General features: G+C 42.1%; 1 protein-coding gene across 1 annotated transcript in view; it reads right to left on the reverse strand.

The window, feature by feature from the left end:
- The window catches only part of LOC138526326 (sodium/hydrogen exchanger 2-like), a 680,323-nt gene that overhangs the window by 230,606 nt on the left and 432,674 nt on the right, over window positions 1–17,043 (reverse strand). The window contains exon 5 of the mRNA XM_069636927.1: window positions 10,679–10,881. Coding sequence (XP_069493028.1) covers window positions 10,679–10,881 — 203 coding nt within the window. The remainder of the gene's footprint in view (window positions 1–10,678; window positions 10,882–17,043) is intronic.

Genomic DNA, 17,043 nt, shown 5'->3' on the forward strand with positions numbered 1-17,043 from the left:
TGTGTCCTGTCTACCTGGCTGATAGATCCCTGGGGACTAGTGGGTGAGGCACCTTTTGGTTTTTCACAGTGTCCGTGGATAGCATGGATAGCGCAGTGGGGAAGAATTCTGGAAAACACATTTGGGGTTATTAGGTGGCTGAAAGAGGTGTTGTAAAGGGTGGGGAGTGGAATATAGTTGAATTGGAGCTGTTATTATAGATAAGAAAAGGGTTTCTGTGTGCTGCCGAGTCTGGGGACATAGCTGCTGACCGTGGACCCGGGGTAAGAGGAAGTCTTGGAAACACATTTGTCGTTATTTGATGGCTGAAGGAGAGTTTAGAAAGGGTGGGGGGAGTGCAATAAAGTTGACATGGAGCTGTTTTTATAGGTGAAAAAAAGTGTGCAGGTGCTGCCAAGCCCACAGTCACTTGTAGTGTCCGTGGACATCAATTAGATTGCAAGGAGTTCAGAGCGAGTTTTGTTATTTGAAGGTGTATTGTACATACTTGTTATATGGTTTAATTCTATGTGGTGTTTGTGACCACTGGCCACACACACTATAGTAATATGTATATTCATTATAGGTAAAGAATGGGGCCTACAGAGTATTTATAATATGTTGGAATTATATCCTTGTAGTGTATATGGGATTTATGATTGTAGTACAATTGAGGATAGTGCTTATGGAATATGTCTTTGTTTATACTTGTTAATTGAAGTTGTATTGTGCTTACTTGTTATATGGTTTAATGCTATTGTGGTGGTTGTGGCCAGTTCGGCCGTGCCCCAAAGAATCTGGCCACTGGCCGCAAACCATATAGTAATATATGTATAGTTATTATAGGTACTTTAGGGGGAGTATACTATATGTGTAATATGGTGGAATAATATAACTGAAGTGTATATGGTATTTATGATCGGTATACACGCATTTCGCCGACCTATATTTGGTTGTGGAACTTTTCATCGCCGACCCTTTCATCGCCAACACTTTTATTTGAAAACATTTTTTTAGGGGGGGGTGTTTGTGCGGGTTGGGGAATGATTATTTATGCAAGTGGGGGTATGGGGGGGCACAGCCCCCCCATAAATAAATTAAAAAAATAAATGTTGGCGATGAAAGGGTCGCGATGAAAAGTACCACGACCAAAAATAGGTCGGCGAAATCACGTAGAACCTAATGATCATAGTACGATTGAGGATAGTTCTCCTTGATCTCTCCTCCGCCGTTGACACAGTCAACCATTCTATCCATATGAAGCAGTTAAATGATACCCTAAGATTTATGGACTGGGCACTTGACTGGCTGACCTGTTTTCTACACTAGCCACCCTTCCCAGCTGCAACTGGGCTGTTTCTACTGCATCACCTCATTATTTACCTTTTTCCCTCCTACCCGTTGGCCACCCTCCTTTGTCCCTTTACCCTCACCATCCTGTGAGGCCAAACACATTGTGGTCTTCTGTGACTCCTCTCTCTCCTTCACTCCTGACATCTTGGACCTTGTTATGAATGCCCTCGTTCAGCTTCATCTCCTTATAGGCATTCTACCTTTGATCACCTTCCCTCAGAGACTCAACATCTGAAGAGCCCCGGTCCTGTCTAGGCCGGACTACTGCAACATTCTCTTTGTCAACCTCCCCCTTCATTCCCTACTGCCCCTTAATAAAAAAAATAGGGCTCCAGGACGTATCATTGTCCCCTAAACTCTCTATACTGACTCCTGGTGACAACAAGTATGACATTGAAGACCCTCTATATCATCGTCAAGGCTTTCTGGATTCTGGGACAACGTTATCTCCAACTTTCTCTCCCTAAATACCCCCCTGCTCGAGCCCTCCACTCCTCTAAGTCCAATTCTCTGCTTGTCGAATGCTTTTCCAAAGAGAGAGTGGGAGGCAGGTCTCTTTCTTCGGCTGGTGTTTCTCTTTGGAACAGCCTCCCTGCTCCTCTCAGACTTGAGCCGGACATCATGAAGTTCCATAAATATCTCAAAACTCTGCTTTTCTCTTCCTCTTTTTCTCTGTCCCTTTCCTGCTATCTCATACCACTGCAACCGAGACTGGTGGCCTGGTCCTTCATAAAAATCACACGTTCCACGCCCTATACCTAATCCGCATCACCCTCCCCTTCAGCACAGACCCTCCAGCCTTACGGTCTCATGGCTGTGCACCCCACCCTTGGACTCCTCTGCCCCAGCACTTAGCCAGTGGCCTCATACCTTGGCATCTCTTGGGACTTCCCTTCTGGACTCCCATCAGCACTTGCCCATCCCTACTCCCCCCTTCTATTCATGCACCTCTCTAAATGCACAAATCATATGTGCATGTATAGCAGCAGTGTGTACAATGTGTTTGCGTAAGTAAATAAATGCAGCTAGAAAATATTTCTAGAACATTGTTAAGGGGCAGTTGGTGTGTGGAAGTTTAATATGTGGATAGGGTTACATATAAATTTCTTGGAAGTGATTGGTGGATGGATGCGTGACTGCTTGAAAACAGGCAATGAAGGAGTGTTACAAACATAAAAGTAAAAAGGGTCAAAAGGTTGTTCTGTACGATGGTGTGCACGTTCCATCCAGGTCTTTTCCTGGCCTGAAAAGGGGACTGCAGCGTCTGTGGATAGTCTTCAAGGTCCATTGATTATGGTCTTTATTGTATGCTAGACAAAAGTATTTGTGATGGAAAATTGTTTGTCCTTTTTTTTCTTTTTCTGTAGCATACACTTATCCATTACTTCCATAAGCATAGTACAAAATGCTAATGGAAATGTTGGAGAATCGTATTGAGTCTAACTACTTTATTGAAAAATGTAAAGCTGATGGAACCTATAAGATTATTTTTTGTTCTATTTTTTTACTTTTAAAGTTGGCTCCAAAAGGAACCTTTTTTGTTGTTTTTGTATTTTGTTCTACTTTTTTCCAGGAGAGACCAGGAAGTAAGTTGGGGTAGGAGAATGAGGCACGGGTCACCAAACAGAGATATGGAGGGCAGGTGTACAGGGGAAGATGTTGGGTGAGTGCTAAATCTAAGGTAGGGACATTGTTCCTCATGCTCCTTGAGTACAGCCTCACAAGCACATTGAAACTGCTCCCCCCTGCAGAGTGTGCATTTAGTATATACAGAGTAGGGATGTAACGGTATAACAGTATACCGTTAAAGATACCGTGAACCACTTAATTGAAAAATAATAACCCTCACATTGTTTATACTGGTATACCGTTTATACCATAAAGTGTGCTTTTTAATCTAATTTGTAAAGGCTGTAGTAAGCAAGTGCTGCGCTGTCTTGGTCTTGCACTGTTGGATCTGCCCTCTGCAAAGTAGTTTCAGTTGGAACAGTTTTTAATGACATTCCATAAACCACACGTGCCTGACACAAAATCAATATGTTAGCAATAGGAAGAATTAATACAGTGCCAAGAAGGAAAAGGGTTTACTTTGGGTTGGCGGCTTTGGGGTTTATATATTTATAATGGATAATGTTTGCTAAACATATGACAATGGGGGATTTCCCTGGCTCTATCATTGAATTTACATATAAATCACACTGCGAAATTCACTAATCTCTGTGGGTATTCCCTGCTGCCATACCAAAAGGTAACATGTCCATGATTACTGAACACTTTTTTGGCCCGCAAGTAAATTAAAGGCTGTAACATAAAGAGAGAGAGTGTGTGTGTGTGTGTGTGTGTGCGCACAAGCGTATACTACCATCAGCCTCCATTGTTCTGTGGCCTGCAGGTTATCAAGATGGCAACATGTTCATCTTCACCAGTAGCCAGTGGGGGGGGCTAAAAGCCTAAATGACCACTTAAGAAAAGCTATTCAGTTTGCTTTGCCAGTCGCAGCAGGGCTCCCCACCCCCCCTCCTCCTCTCCACACGTGTGTTTGTGTTTGGTGGAAGCAAGGGGTGGCATTTCAGTGGAAAGTATGTTGAAAAGCCCAATTCTGGTCTTGGCTGCCTGGTTTTGTTTGTGTTGATAAATCTGACAATTTATGACCTTTTAGAAAATATTTGTTAAGATTAGTTAACTCCACCTGCTATACCGCGATAACCATGATATACCGTCATTTGGCAAGAAGGTTATCGTCATAAAACTAATACCGTGACACCCCTAGTACTGTTGTCTTGGAAAGATATGGATCAACAGCCTCTTGTATGGTTTGCAAGGTAGCTTGTGTGATATTTTTCCCATGGGAGTAGCCTGTGTGGTGGCAGTATTGGTTGAGAAAGATGAGGTAGAGGAAGACAGCCTACTACTTTCTGATCAATGAACAGCCTTTCTGAAAGCATACCGGTGGCTGCATTTGGTGTGGTGGTGCATGGAGGTAGTCCCGTAGACTGCCCAGGTTGTCTGCACAGTGTGCATTTCACCTTGGTACCCTTAACCTTCGGTACACCCCTAATTGTGATAAAGAACCGCCACACCCATGATTCTCTCTGGATGCTGGAGGTAGGCATTTCCTCTAGCTCATCTTCCTGGTTCTCTTGATTATTTTGTGCATCATTTCACTTTTTATCATTGTCCAGACCCTACACATGGGGGTGGTTGTGGTGTTGGTTTGGAGAATCCTGGGGAGGAGGGATGGCCAAGGCTGATGCCAGTTTTCAAAGTTAAATAGCATTTGTGCTAATATTCTTGCAAGCATGTGCTTTCCTCTGGATTGCAGATGGAAGATCTATAATAATAGGTCTAGGAGCTGTGCAAGGGTATGTTTTCAGCTTGAAACTTCCTAGATCAGCTGAAAATGCAGTTTTGAACTGTTCCTGAAGCGCAGACCCCTTCACGAACAGGTCATGACATTGCACACGTTGTCACGTGACACTGTTCGGAGAGTCTGCCATGACGTCAGACGTTCGCAAATGTCGGCAGACAAAAAACAGTGCAAAAGGTTACCAAAAGTTTATAGAAGTGTTAGAAAATGTTGCTAGGAGGTGGATAATGGCACAGTTTTCACTTGAATCTTTATAGATTGGCCCAAAATGCTGCTATATTGGGGGTAGGTATGATATTAGGAAGATGTAGCAAATTACGGTGCACTGGTAAAAACCCATGAAATTGAATGAAAAAAACGTTGTTAAAGAGACGTTATGGTCAAATTGCACTAATAAAAACCTATGAAATTCAAAGAAAACACTTTGTTGAAGGGATTTTATGGTTACAAGTAAAACTGAAAAAAAAATGTGCCAGTTATGATAGGATAAGCAACCATAACTCACGCCACCGCTGTGCACTGCTAACACTAACACCCAAGACATCAAAGATTTCATCACAAACGTCATTGATAACATCACTGATGACATCACATATATGGGTCACTTGATTTTGTTGACTGACTTATAGGCCAGGCGGTTTTGTTTACTGACAGTCAGAACATGACATTGAAAAGGTGCTATATATGTACACATTAATCTTCTTGTATGTTCTTAAAGTACTTTCCTTAGGGATTTGTCTCAGCTCATGGTGCACATATATTGAGCAATAAGTAGGCTTCAAATACACAATTCATGTGTATACATGATGATCAACTTTAATGTTGTTGACATTTTCTGATGCTCTTTCATTTATGCTTACTTCACTTTCCCTTATGTGCACCTGATTTGTATACATTGTTGTTCATCATATGTATTGTTTGTACTAAATCAATTATGTAATACGTTTTCAATTATTACTATTTATTCTATGTTTAACATTACTAAAAAAAACCTTTTAAAGTACATTCATTATTTTAGGATCCAAAGTGCTGCAACCATTAACTATGTGTATGTATGATTAGGTTCCTGTATTAAGAACAACACCCCAATATAATATTTGTTTTAGAAGAGTACATTGTTTAATACATGAAGTACTTCATCATAGGTCTCCTAATCACCCTTGACATATTCCTACAAGCATTGCAAACACAACCTCTTGTAGAACATTTTATCACAATTAATTTAATATGTGTTGTCATCAGTGATGTGGTCAATGATATTTGTGATGTCATATTTGATGTCTTTGGTGTTAGTGTTAGCAGTGCACCGTGGTGGGTCGAGCTATGCTTAGCTTACCATAACTGGCAAATTTCTGGGGGTTTTCCGTTTTACTTCCCTTTAACAACATTTTTACACTGAATTTCGTAGGATTTAATTAGTGCAACTTATTTATAATGTCCCTTTAACAACGTTTTTTCACTGAATATATATGTTTGTCTTCTGTTTAAAGTTAATTTCACAATTTTTACTGTGATGAGTTAACTGTGAGGTATAATGATTCCCATGATTCCTCTGCACTTCCTGTTCTGCCTGCTACCTTCCTTCTAGAGGGAGAATGTATTTGGAAGGCTTCCTTCTTGAGGACTCAGTTTCCTCTACTGGAACTATGGTATCATCCCCTCTCTGGCGTTCGGATCCTCGCTCTCTCGCATCTTCTCACAGTGTCACAGTGTTTGGCTGCACATCCGGACACCTGTGACCTTTGTTTGCCGTTGATATCGCCAACGTTCTGTGAATGGCCCGCCCACCCTGGATTCATTTCTGTGGTCGAGCCACTAGCTTCGGTTGTGCTCCTGCAGCACAGGAAGTTCCTTTGGTTTATGGGTTCGTGGAAACTCTGGCATCCCATGGAGCGCTTGCATGCAAGTTCATAAGTCGTGTTTTTTCTGGTTCTTGTTGTCACCAGTTGCTATGCAGCTTAAGGCCTCTGCCGGCTTGCGTATATATGATCCTCTCTCCCTCGTCGTGCCTCTCTATCATCTTGGCCTCCCCCACTTCTCGGATTTCTCTCACTGCTCGTTCTGAAAATGACTCTCTTTAACATACTTGTCCAAGTAAAGTGGGCGTTCTTATTTATTTATTCATTAAATAGTTATAATGTGCCTATACAGCAAATGGTGTGTCCAGGTGCCAAACAAGGGAGATGATCTTTTCTTCTTAGATAATGGTATCCTTTAGGAGTTTCTTCATCCCAGTGTTGACAGTTCATATTTTATGATGCTTCAAAACATCCCTGTATGCCATTGTGTTTCCAGCTGGAGAACGTTCCTCACAGGAGTCCTCTCACAAAACATGTTGAGGACTTGAATAGTTTTGTCTCCATGTTTGATTGAATTAAAAAAAAAAATATTAGATTAACAAATTTAAAAACTTTATTTAGTACATATTTTGGATACATATTTGGAATTATTAGTGTACTTGAGAAATTAAGCTTTGTTTGAACCATCTTAACTCTCTGGATCCCAAGGAAGTGTTTCAGTCTTAATATTATAAAATCCCAGGTTGCATAAGTGAGTTACAAGCGTGCTCTCATAACATGGCATGAACACAATAAATCGTAGATGAAAAGCTTTGTGCACCCTATCCCAGCTTTCTGCATACATTGGGTCTAGTCAGTAAGCGAGTGTATTCTTACAGTGGCAATACTATTCACGGCTGGCATAAGAACGTAGAATTGGCACGCTAAAAATATATTTTCACATCCAGCATCAAAATGTTTCACACTTGCAATACTTGCATATATTTGGCCATGGGTAATATGACAATTCGTTGCATGCTGCACCTGTGTTTGTTGGCGAGCTGGAATCTATTCTAGTTACCTGGCACACTCGTTCTCTCTTTCCCCACCGTCAATCTCTCTTTCTCTCCTTGCATCGACGCTCTTCTACTTCTCGTTTTCTTCCCACACCCTCACCCTCTCTTCCTGCACCCTCACTCACTCTCTTTGTATGCACCGTCTCTGTCTCTCTCTGTCTCTCTCTTTCTCCTAGCACCCTCACTCTCTCCTTGCACAGGATCTATCTTTGCACACTCTCTCTCACAACCTAACATCCTCACACCCTTACTCTCTCTCTCTTCATGCACTGTGTTCTCTTCTAGCACTTTCAGTCTCTGTCTTGTCACACCCTCAATCTAGATCTGGATTGCCAAGGAAAAGGCTCCAGAGGACTGAAGAACATTTATATAAATCCAATGCAGAAAAGGGAGACAGGAGAACATAATGACATTGATAGGCTGATCATTCACTTATTTGAATTCTTTAGGTAGAAAGAAATAGACACTTAGCATAGCAGAGGCTGATTCACACAACCACCCTCTCTCTATGGTGTGCACTTGCTTTGTGTGGCTTGACGCTCCCCTGCTTTGCTGTGATATTTGCTCCTAGGCTGCTTTTCTGCTGGACTCCTGGCACAGCAGGCCTCTTGGCTCACAACCTCTCTCAAGAGGACTAGACGTTTCAAACGTGTAGACTGCCAAGATCTGGCATGTTCCGCGCTCATTCTGTGTCTAATTGTCAGGAGGTCCCCATTGCTTTTGAAAGTAGCCAAGGCTATACAGCCATATCCATCTGCAGCCATGCCCTATCAACTTGCCTACTGCAAGTTTCTTCTCCCCAGCCTGCAAGAGAGTATGCTTGTTTGGTGTCATAGGGTGGCATTGAGTACACGACAGAGTAAGGGTAACTAGTTGGCATGCAGTTTTTCATTAGTGGAAAATGAATATAACTGAAAACATTCTTTCATACGTGAGCTAGTCAAAGGAACTTGATTGTGTAGCCTCTCTTGCAGTTTTACTTTATTTGGGTTTATCTGGCAAGCAGTGCTTGATTTGTAAATAAATGAGTGCCAGGCCCCAAATATGTGTTATCACACCTGTGCCCCATTGTGGTGGCAGTTTCCCGCTCACTGATACCATCACCGGCTATTGGGGGTGATGTGTGTTCTGCCAATGGCAGATGTGTTATGTACGAATGCAGTAAAGTGGTAGAAAAATGCAAACACACATTTCTCAACTGTTGAACTTGTCTGTCAAACACCTGAGCAAGATCTTCATCTAAAGGTTGGCACTGAGCACAGGCATTCATCCTTGGCAGTGGCCTTTTAGCTGGCCTTGCACTTCTGATGGTGCTGTTGAGTGGAAACAATCATGCTTCTGTCCTATGTGTCCCAGGTACCCCTTTGCCTCTCTAATGGCACTGGTAACCATGCAACCCTGATTGAAGTCATGTTCCAGTGTGTGTTTAAGCCATTGATGTACACCATGCTGGCTGCATGCCAGCAGAAAAAGGGAATGCACTCAGCTTAACTATGCCCTACACATGCGGTTCAGTGTCCCACAACCCGCGGCTATGCAACAAAACCAACATCGTGCTAAAACGGGTATATACATATGCATGCCAACCTGCCTGCTAAACTAGTGAGCTGCAGTTGGTACCCAGGCTGCAGCCCACACTACTTGGCAGGGCCACCAACCCTGCTGTAGCAGTGCTGCCAGCTTTTATAGTGGCAGAGTTGCACCACTGTCATGTAGGCTGACTAGAATACTGTACTGGTATGGCCAGAACAACCGCCCAGTACTGTCACCTTATGGCTCATTGTTATTCATGGAACTGGATGAACAGCACAGCAATGCCAGCATGGCTCACACTGTTGCTGCTTGTTGTGTGGCTAAAACTGACTGACAGTTAAACAAATATTGTTTCCAAAACACCACATCGCAATTGAACTGAGTCTGAGACAATAAGTGGCAGTATTCTGAAATAAGTCCCAGATGTGAGCCCTGGCAAACACCCCCACATCATTTTGAGCAGTACTGTCAATTACTGCCTGCATAAGGCTCATGGAATGTTCTGTCATAGCTCTGTGACATTGAATAGTAGAAACAATATGCTTGGATAGTCCACAATGAGGTGTGGTTACATTTAAATCTAGCCTCATCGCTATCATCCACGTCAATTAATTGGAAATATGCCTTTTGATGGATCTATGCATTCTACCTTCACAAAAAACAGAATGCTGTCATTCAGAGTCAGTGTTTTCATGGCATCAGAAAAGGATGTCCACTGTAGTTCAGATAGAAACATCCTGTTTTTGCCAACAGACCCTCATTGTATTTTACATATAGACACTGAACCGCTCCGGTGCAACCCTCTGCATGAGACAAGCACGCTTCCAGAAGTGTTCAGATCTCGTTGGGCATTATCTGTGTGGTGTTCATGGAATCTGCACATACAGCAGACAAGGGATCAGTGAATGGGCAAATCAGAGGAGAGCCAAACATGATGACGTTATTTTGCTAACATAGTGAGAGAACTAGAACTAGTTCTACTAGTTTGGGACACTTTGCTAATTTCGGTTTCATTGACTGCATAGTACTGGAAACAGAAATGTTTTACCAGAAGCCTTATAAGAGTAGATTGACATGCAGATGACCTTTGCTTCCAGTCACAATCTCTTCATAAACCCCCAAGTCTCACCTGCAGCCTAATGATTCTGCATCAGGCCTATGGGTCTCCTTTGGCCGAAAATTCCCTTAGATAAACCCTGCAATACATTGCAGTCTTCCATATCACCCAATTTACCGCCAGGCAGTGGGTGGAGGGAGCTGGATTCTCCTTGGTGGTCTATAACATCAATAATACCGGGTATAGAGTAGCTTTAGTTCATATGTCTTAAAGCAGCTGCAAACAATGTTGCCTAAAGCATCTCCGAATCCCATTGCCAGAAAAGGAAATGAATGCAGGTAATGTACAAACCAAGTTAGTTCAGGGAACAAAACAGACGAAGTACTCTATATTGGCATTTCAGTAGCTAACTTAAGAATGGCATCTACACACAGTTCTTGAGTGCTTGTGTTGAAGGTTATGACAGTGCTTAATCCATGACATTTAACTTTAGGCACACATTACATTCACAAAATATGATTAAACAGGCCCACACCTGAATGAAGACAGTGAAAAAGATCACCACAATGGCAGCAGTTATGAAGAGCTTCTTTCTTGGAAATGACGAAGCAGGAAGGAGGAAGACAAGCGAAAAGCATATGGCTCCTCGAAGTCCGCCATAGGCGATAATAAACTGGTCCTTAAAGGTGAGTGGTATTGTCCGGAAGTGGTTAATGATCTGGGTCAATACAAATACACCTAGGAGACAAAAGTGCTCTACGTTAGATTCCTGGGAACTTTTTCTGAGAACTTAATCTCATGTTTTGTTCTGAAAAAAAGGCCACATTCACACAAACTCACATTTATCTTTGCATACTACGTCATGTGTAATTAATACCCACTTTATGACTGGTCGCTTGATACACAATCATTCACTATCATTTTCGACCTGCGCCTGATTACATGGAGTAAATGTAATTTGAAAGTTGTCCTTACATTATTGCCATATGTTTCTTTTAATAACCCAATGTATGCCTCACACAGCTGAAGAAAAGAGATTTGACAGGTCGTGGAATGTAATGAATGTCCTCAAAACTCTTCAGTTCCTTCACATAGATCCTGTGACAGTGTAACATTTTGGAGCACTTCTCATGCCCTCTGTACTACGGACATCCAAACTGGTCATACGGGAAACACTTTGGAAAGTGTTGTAGTACTGAAACATTTACTTGGAATCGCTCGTTAACATAAATAAAAGTGATTAAACCAACACATGAATAAAATATAAATAAGTCAAAACGTAGAATGATTATACAGTTCATAAACGTCTTAAAAATCAGACTTCTAAGAATTCATAAGCTTCATGAATACAAGTTAAATCATCACAATTCAACAGGAGTAACATAGCCTCAGTACAAGTCCTAATACAAATAAAGTAGGGCCCCACCCATTTCCTTCTCAAGTCATGGAAAAAAAAAATAATACAAAATGGGCACTATCTTCTTCTACACCAAGGCCACGACAACGTTTGCTGTTAGAACACAGCCATTTTGACTGAGCCCTAAGAGGAAGTACATTTAAGCTAATTATTAATATGGGCTGACTACACTTAGGCAATTTGATCTCTCTTACATTTCCTTTGAATCCAGACTAAGCACGTCGTTTTGAATAATACTTCTAAGAAGATAAATGATTTGTGTGTAAACTCGCGGCCTGATTTTCTATCTCTATGCATAAACTTAAGTTGCTTGGATATGTACATGTCAGATAAAACTGATGTCTCAGAAGAGCCCCTTTTACATAAGTCTGCTGCCTTCAGAGTTCAATGTAAATTATGAGTGTGTGTGCTCATGTGTGAACGTGTGGACGTGCCACATTTGCATTATATCAACCCTGCACATTTCGTGAGCAGTCCCTGGAAACTTCGATTTTTGAAGGTGTGCTTTGGGCCAGATTCAGACATAAAAATGTCTCTATTTTCCTGTGCCCGTCACACACATACGCACAAACACAAAGTTGTGGAAACACTTGCTTTCTCTGACTACGTTTAATCACAAAAGTGATTTGCCCTTATACGACATTCACCTTGTGTGTCAGCTCAGCAACAGAATGTGTGGCGTGATAGTGGTTGTCACAGATCAAAGGGCTTCCTAATCCACAAAGGGGTGTGCATTGACCAATGCATCTCTTTATTCTGTGCCTACCCCTCCGCCCCCGGTCGGAAGTCAGATTCAGGGGAAAATGCAATGATCCCACAGGTCTTTTCATCTACTTGCACCTGTACACAACATTCAAACACCCACCATGTTCTGAAAAGGACGTTGACCTTTAAAGCAGGATTACACAGTCCACAGTCTATATCAGGTCACCAGGGGAATTGTCCATCATGAGCAAAGGTGGACCAACCCACCAGTATCCTCACTCATTATGGAGGAGCTGTGGATAAACTGTCAAAGGGGAACATGGTTTTCCTCTGACACACATCATGATTTCAGATTTTCTGTGGTTGAGGAGGTGGTTAGCCGTCATCGAGTGGTCAATCTCTGTGAGGTATGAAGTGAGGTCGGGGGAGGATTTAAAGGGGTCCTTTGGGATTTTGAATATGATTTGGGTATCATCTGCTGGGATCTGTTGGAGAGGAAGGAGGAAATCCACTATAATGCTGCATCCCTGATGCCAAGGGAGTGGAGTCTGCCTGTCAGGGAGCAGTGGTCGATGGTGTCAAAAGCCACTGAGTGGTTGAGAAGGAAGAGTGCAGCACAACCTTCTGAATATTAGGTTCTTTTGAGATCATCCCAGATGGAGACTAGGCACGATTCATGCAGGTCTGAAGCCCGAATGGGTGGGTTTGAGGAGGAGGTTAGGTTCAGTGAAAAGGCATAGTTGGGTGTAGGTTGTTTGGTCGAATAGTTTGGCAAGGAAATAGTTATTTGAGATAGGTAGAAGGGGATCAAGGGAGTTGTTTCTAGCAGGGTTTTGATGTGGAATGTATTGAGTACTGCTGGGAATGTGCCCCTGAATTGAGGGATGTGTTAATGATTGACCTTGCAATGCTGCTGGCACAGGTTGAGGAAAGGATATATTTTAGAAGAGATGGAGGGCAGGGATCTCGAGGAGATCCTAAAGGATGGTTGCTAGCTAGTAGCTTAAAGAATTCAGGAAGGGAGATGGGAGAAACGGAAGAGAAGAGTTGGTGGGTGCAGGTGCATCTGAGAGCACGGACATCGGTACAAGGGGGCGGGAGCAACGCTAATTTAGAGATGATGTTGAGGTTTCTTTCCACAGCTATGTTATGGAAGTGGACAGAGTGTTTGGGTGTGAGATAGGCAGGAGGAATCTATGATATACGGGTGATTGGTTGCATGGGTGAATGAGTGAGTGAATGCTGTGTGAAAGAACAAATTAATGCTGTGTGAAAGAATGAGTGAATGCTGTGTGAATGTTTATTTCAATGAGCAAGTAACGAGTAAGTGAATGATATTTGATATAAACGCTGTGCAAATGAGTGAGTGAATGCTGTTTGAATGCTGATTGAAATGAATGCTGTGTGGATGAGCAAGTGAATACTGTGTGAAAGTCTGCTTGAACGAGAGAGTGAACGAGTGAGTGAATGAATGCTCTGTGGTTGCTCTTTGAAATTAATACTGTTTGAATGCTGCCTGAATGTGTGTTTGAATGAGCAAAATAATGAGTGAGTGAATGCTGTTTGAATACTTTGTGAATGAGCAAGTGAATGCTTCATGAATGTGTGATTAAATGAGCGAGTACTCATTTTGGGTTTGTGCTGGCATGGACATCTGATTTGGGCATGGGGAAAGATTTGTTACTGGACATCTGTGATAAAGCAAACATGATAAGTGTGGCTAAAATGGCCTTTTGGTGCAGCCATTCTAGCTATTTCTTGCTGTGGCATTCCATTTTTTCATCATAGATGCCCAGCAGAAAATGTCATGCCAAAGTAAGAAATGGCTAGACTGACTAGACCAAAAGGCCAGTCTACCCATAGAACAACACTTATCAAAATACTAACCATTTAAAAAAAAATAACTCCTTCACAAGATTGCTCAAGCTATCCTATTCTATGATCAGTGGTAAAAGGAGACCATTTTGTGGTAGAAATAAAGCTTCTTTTGTGTCTGACCATGCTTTAGGTGTTTCTGAAAGACTCTCTCTTATTCACATTGTCCAGCCATGCTCATTCCCATTTTGAATGTGAATATTGGGTGTAAGTAGAGGTCCACCTTGCCCATCCCATCTAGAATGCACACATGTATTTTAACCTCTATAGGTGCAATGCAAGGATCAGAGTGGCAATTGTCTTCCATTCTCACTTTTGTGAATTAGATTGTCAGAAAAAGAATGCAATTTCAGATGAGCCACATGCAATTACATTTATGTAATTTCAATGGCATAGCAAAATGCTAAATTATGCAGTGTTTCCTCAATAGTTAAATCATCAACAATTATATGTATGAATATTTCTGAAATTAAAATTCCCTCCTAATTTTCAATGAACGCAAAAAAACACCTTTTGCTGAGGTTCTTGTGATCTGTTTGTGATGGACATTATCTCATTTATTATTCTGTTTCTTGAAATGTAACTACATTCCTATTCCATTTTAACACAATGCATACATTTCTGAATATATATATTTTTTTCAATAAGGAGTGTGGTCCCTAGTATTTTTGTTTATTTATAGGCAAACTTACCATTTACAACAGACCTTCATCAGCTTATTTACAGCTATGATCAAATGAGCATTTGTGTGAAATGAAAAACAATTCAATCACTGGTCATTTTTAGGATATATACACTGGTCCTTGCATTCAAAGGTGAATGTCCATGACCCACAGCTAGAATACAGGTTTTACTGTGAGCATTCCCTGGGTCACTCTGTGGTAATGATGATTGAGCAGTTGGGTACAACAATTAGAAGTGGAGCAGTGTGGTTTCAAGATACAATGTCAAATTAAAATCATTGAATAAGGAATTGTCTACCAAGTGATGTTAATAAAATAGCACTTCATTTTCTTTAAAAGTGAAAGGTGTGCAGGTTACAGGAGTACACACTGTTTAGAAAGAATCTTTTAAACATTTAGGACACAACCCTTTTTGATAGGGTCACAACTAAAGTCCACAATAAATTGTGTCTTTCAGGTATGACGTTGGCCTAATAGCACTTCAAAAGGTATTAAGAGTCCTATATCCCCTGACATGGGAATTAGTATCTCGTAATCGTAACTTGGAGAGACAGACTTGCTACTGATTGTCTGAGCATGATATTGATCTTGATGTTGCAGTATTCACAATCTTAAGTAGAGGTCCAAGGTCATAAATGGTACAGGGGTTGCACATTATCTGAATACCTTTACAGAGGGCTCTAGAAACCATGTAACTAGGAATCCTCATGGCTTCTTAGCCAATAGCCTTCCATAACCAAGACCAAAATAAGGTTGGTGTTACTCACCGAGCGGACGGTGTGCGTGATCCCAACCTGGATCGAGATGTAGGATGAGCCGTAGACGTCTCCGAAAACCCAGTTCCCCTGATTTCAAGAATCAGGCTTCCTCTTCGAGAGGGGCTCTTTTTCACGATGTACCACTCTGCTATTTATGTTAGAACAGACAGAGTAATCTATAATGCAAACGAGCGGGATTGAGTGCACCGCCAGACCAATGCTGCAAGAGATACAGAAAATGTTTTGAGTATTATGCCTAACTTGTTTCGTTTTAATTAATTCTATTAAACACAATAGAACTGCCTGTACCTGAGATAGTGTCTGTGAGTAGACCTGAGAGGAAATCCTGGACCAGTTTCAATAATGAGAACAAAATCCAAATGGTTGATGAAAACGACAGGGAAAAAATAATAAATGGGAAGGTTAGTATAGGGAGGACAACCCGAACGGCACGAGAGACACACTAGGGCCGGGTTGGTGCATGTTCTGGAAAGCGTCCGTACTTGCACTTCAGTAGAAAAAACAAACAGTCTCTCAGTATGCAAACACAGTTAATCAGGTAGTTGGAGCAAAGGAAGTCCTTGATAAGCAGCACTGGTAAGAATGGTCTTATAGTCCAAATAGATGATTCAGATAGAACAGGAAGAAAGGACCAAGCAACGTCACGCTGAAGCGGATCTCAGTAGATCGTAGAGCTGGAAACTCCAGATGGAAAACAAGGGCTTTTTTGCAAACGTAATATGAATGAAAACTGGAGTTCAGTTTTTGAGCGGAAGTGAAGAACCGCAGAGCCCGTAGAAACTGAAGGTTGAGCGGGGAGGCTCCTGCGGTTTAACGGCAGTAAAGGAAAACTACCGTGGCAACAAGTCCTTAGGCTAATAAAGATAAGCAGAATCAGAGTACAAAGCCGAGGTCTGGTAATGAGAGTTCAGAGTCAAAGGTTCACGGAGGGTAATCCGAGGAAGGCAAATAGTGCCGTAGGCAGGCTACGAAAAGGCACGTAGTAACGTACAATTAGCAGCAACGAAGTTCCCGCGGCTGAAGGCTTTAAGGAACAAGGGGGCGTGGCTTCTGTGTAAGCTAAGCATGTCCGATCAGCTGACTAGCACGTTTACGTGACCAGAACAGTTTCCAAGGCAACTTGTAATGATGTCAAAACGGAGTCCATGGTTGGGAAGGTCTTCGTAAGAACGCTCTTTGCTGTTGTAGTGTAACAGCTCTTTGCTGCCGTAGTGTAACAGCATCCGCCTCCAAAAACGCCGGAAACCCCCGGGCGGCATGGAATTCCCGCAAGAGATCGGGGCAATGCAGATTGGACAAAGGCTCCCAAGTACGATCCTCAGGTCCAAACCCCTTCCAGTCCACTAAATAAAGAGCAGCACCCCTAGAGATCCTACAGTCAAGGATGCGGGAGACCTCATACTCCTCCTCCCCATCCACCATGATAGGCACAAGGTGTGCA

Source organism: Ambystoma mexicanum, chromosome 7p (assembly GCF_040938575.1).
Source record: "Ambystoma mexicanum isolate Mex_15411 chromosome 7p, UKY_AmexF1_1, whole genome shotgun sequence".
Classification (NCBI taxonomy): Eukaryota; Metazoa; Chordata; class Amphibia; order Caudata; family Ambystomatidae; genus Ambystoma; species Ambystoma mexicanum.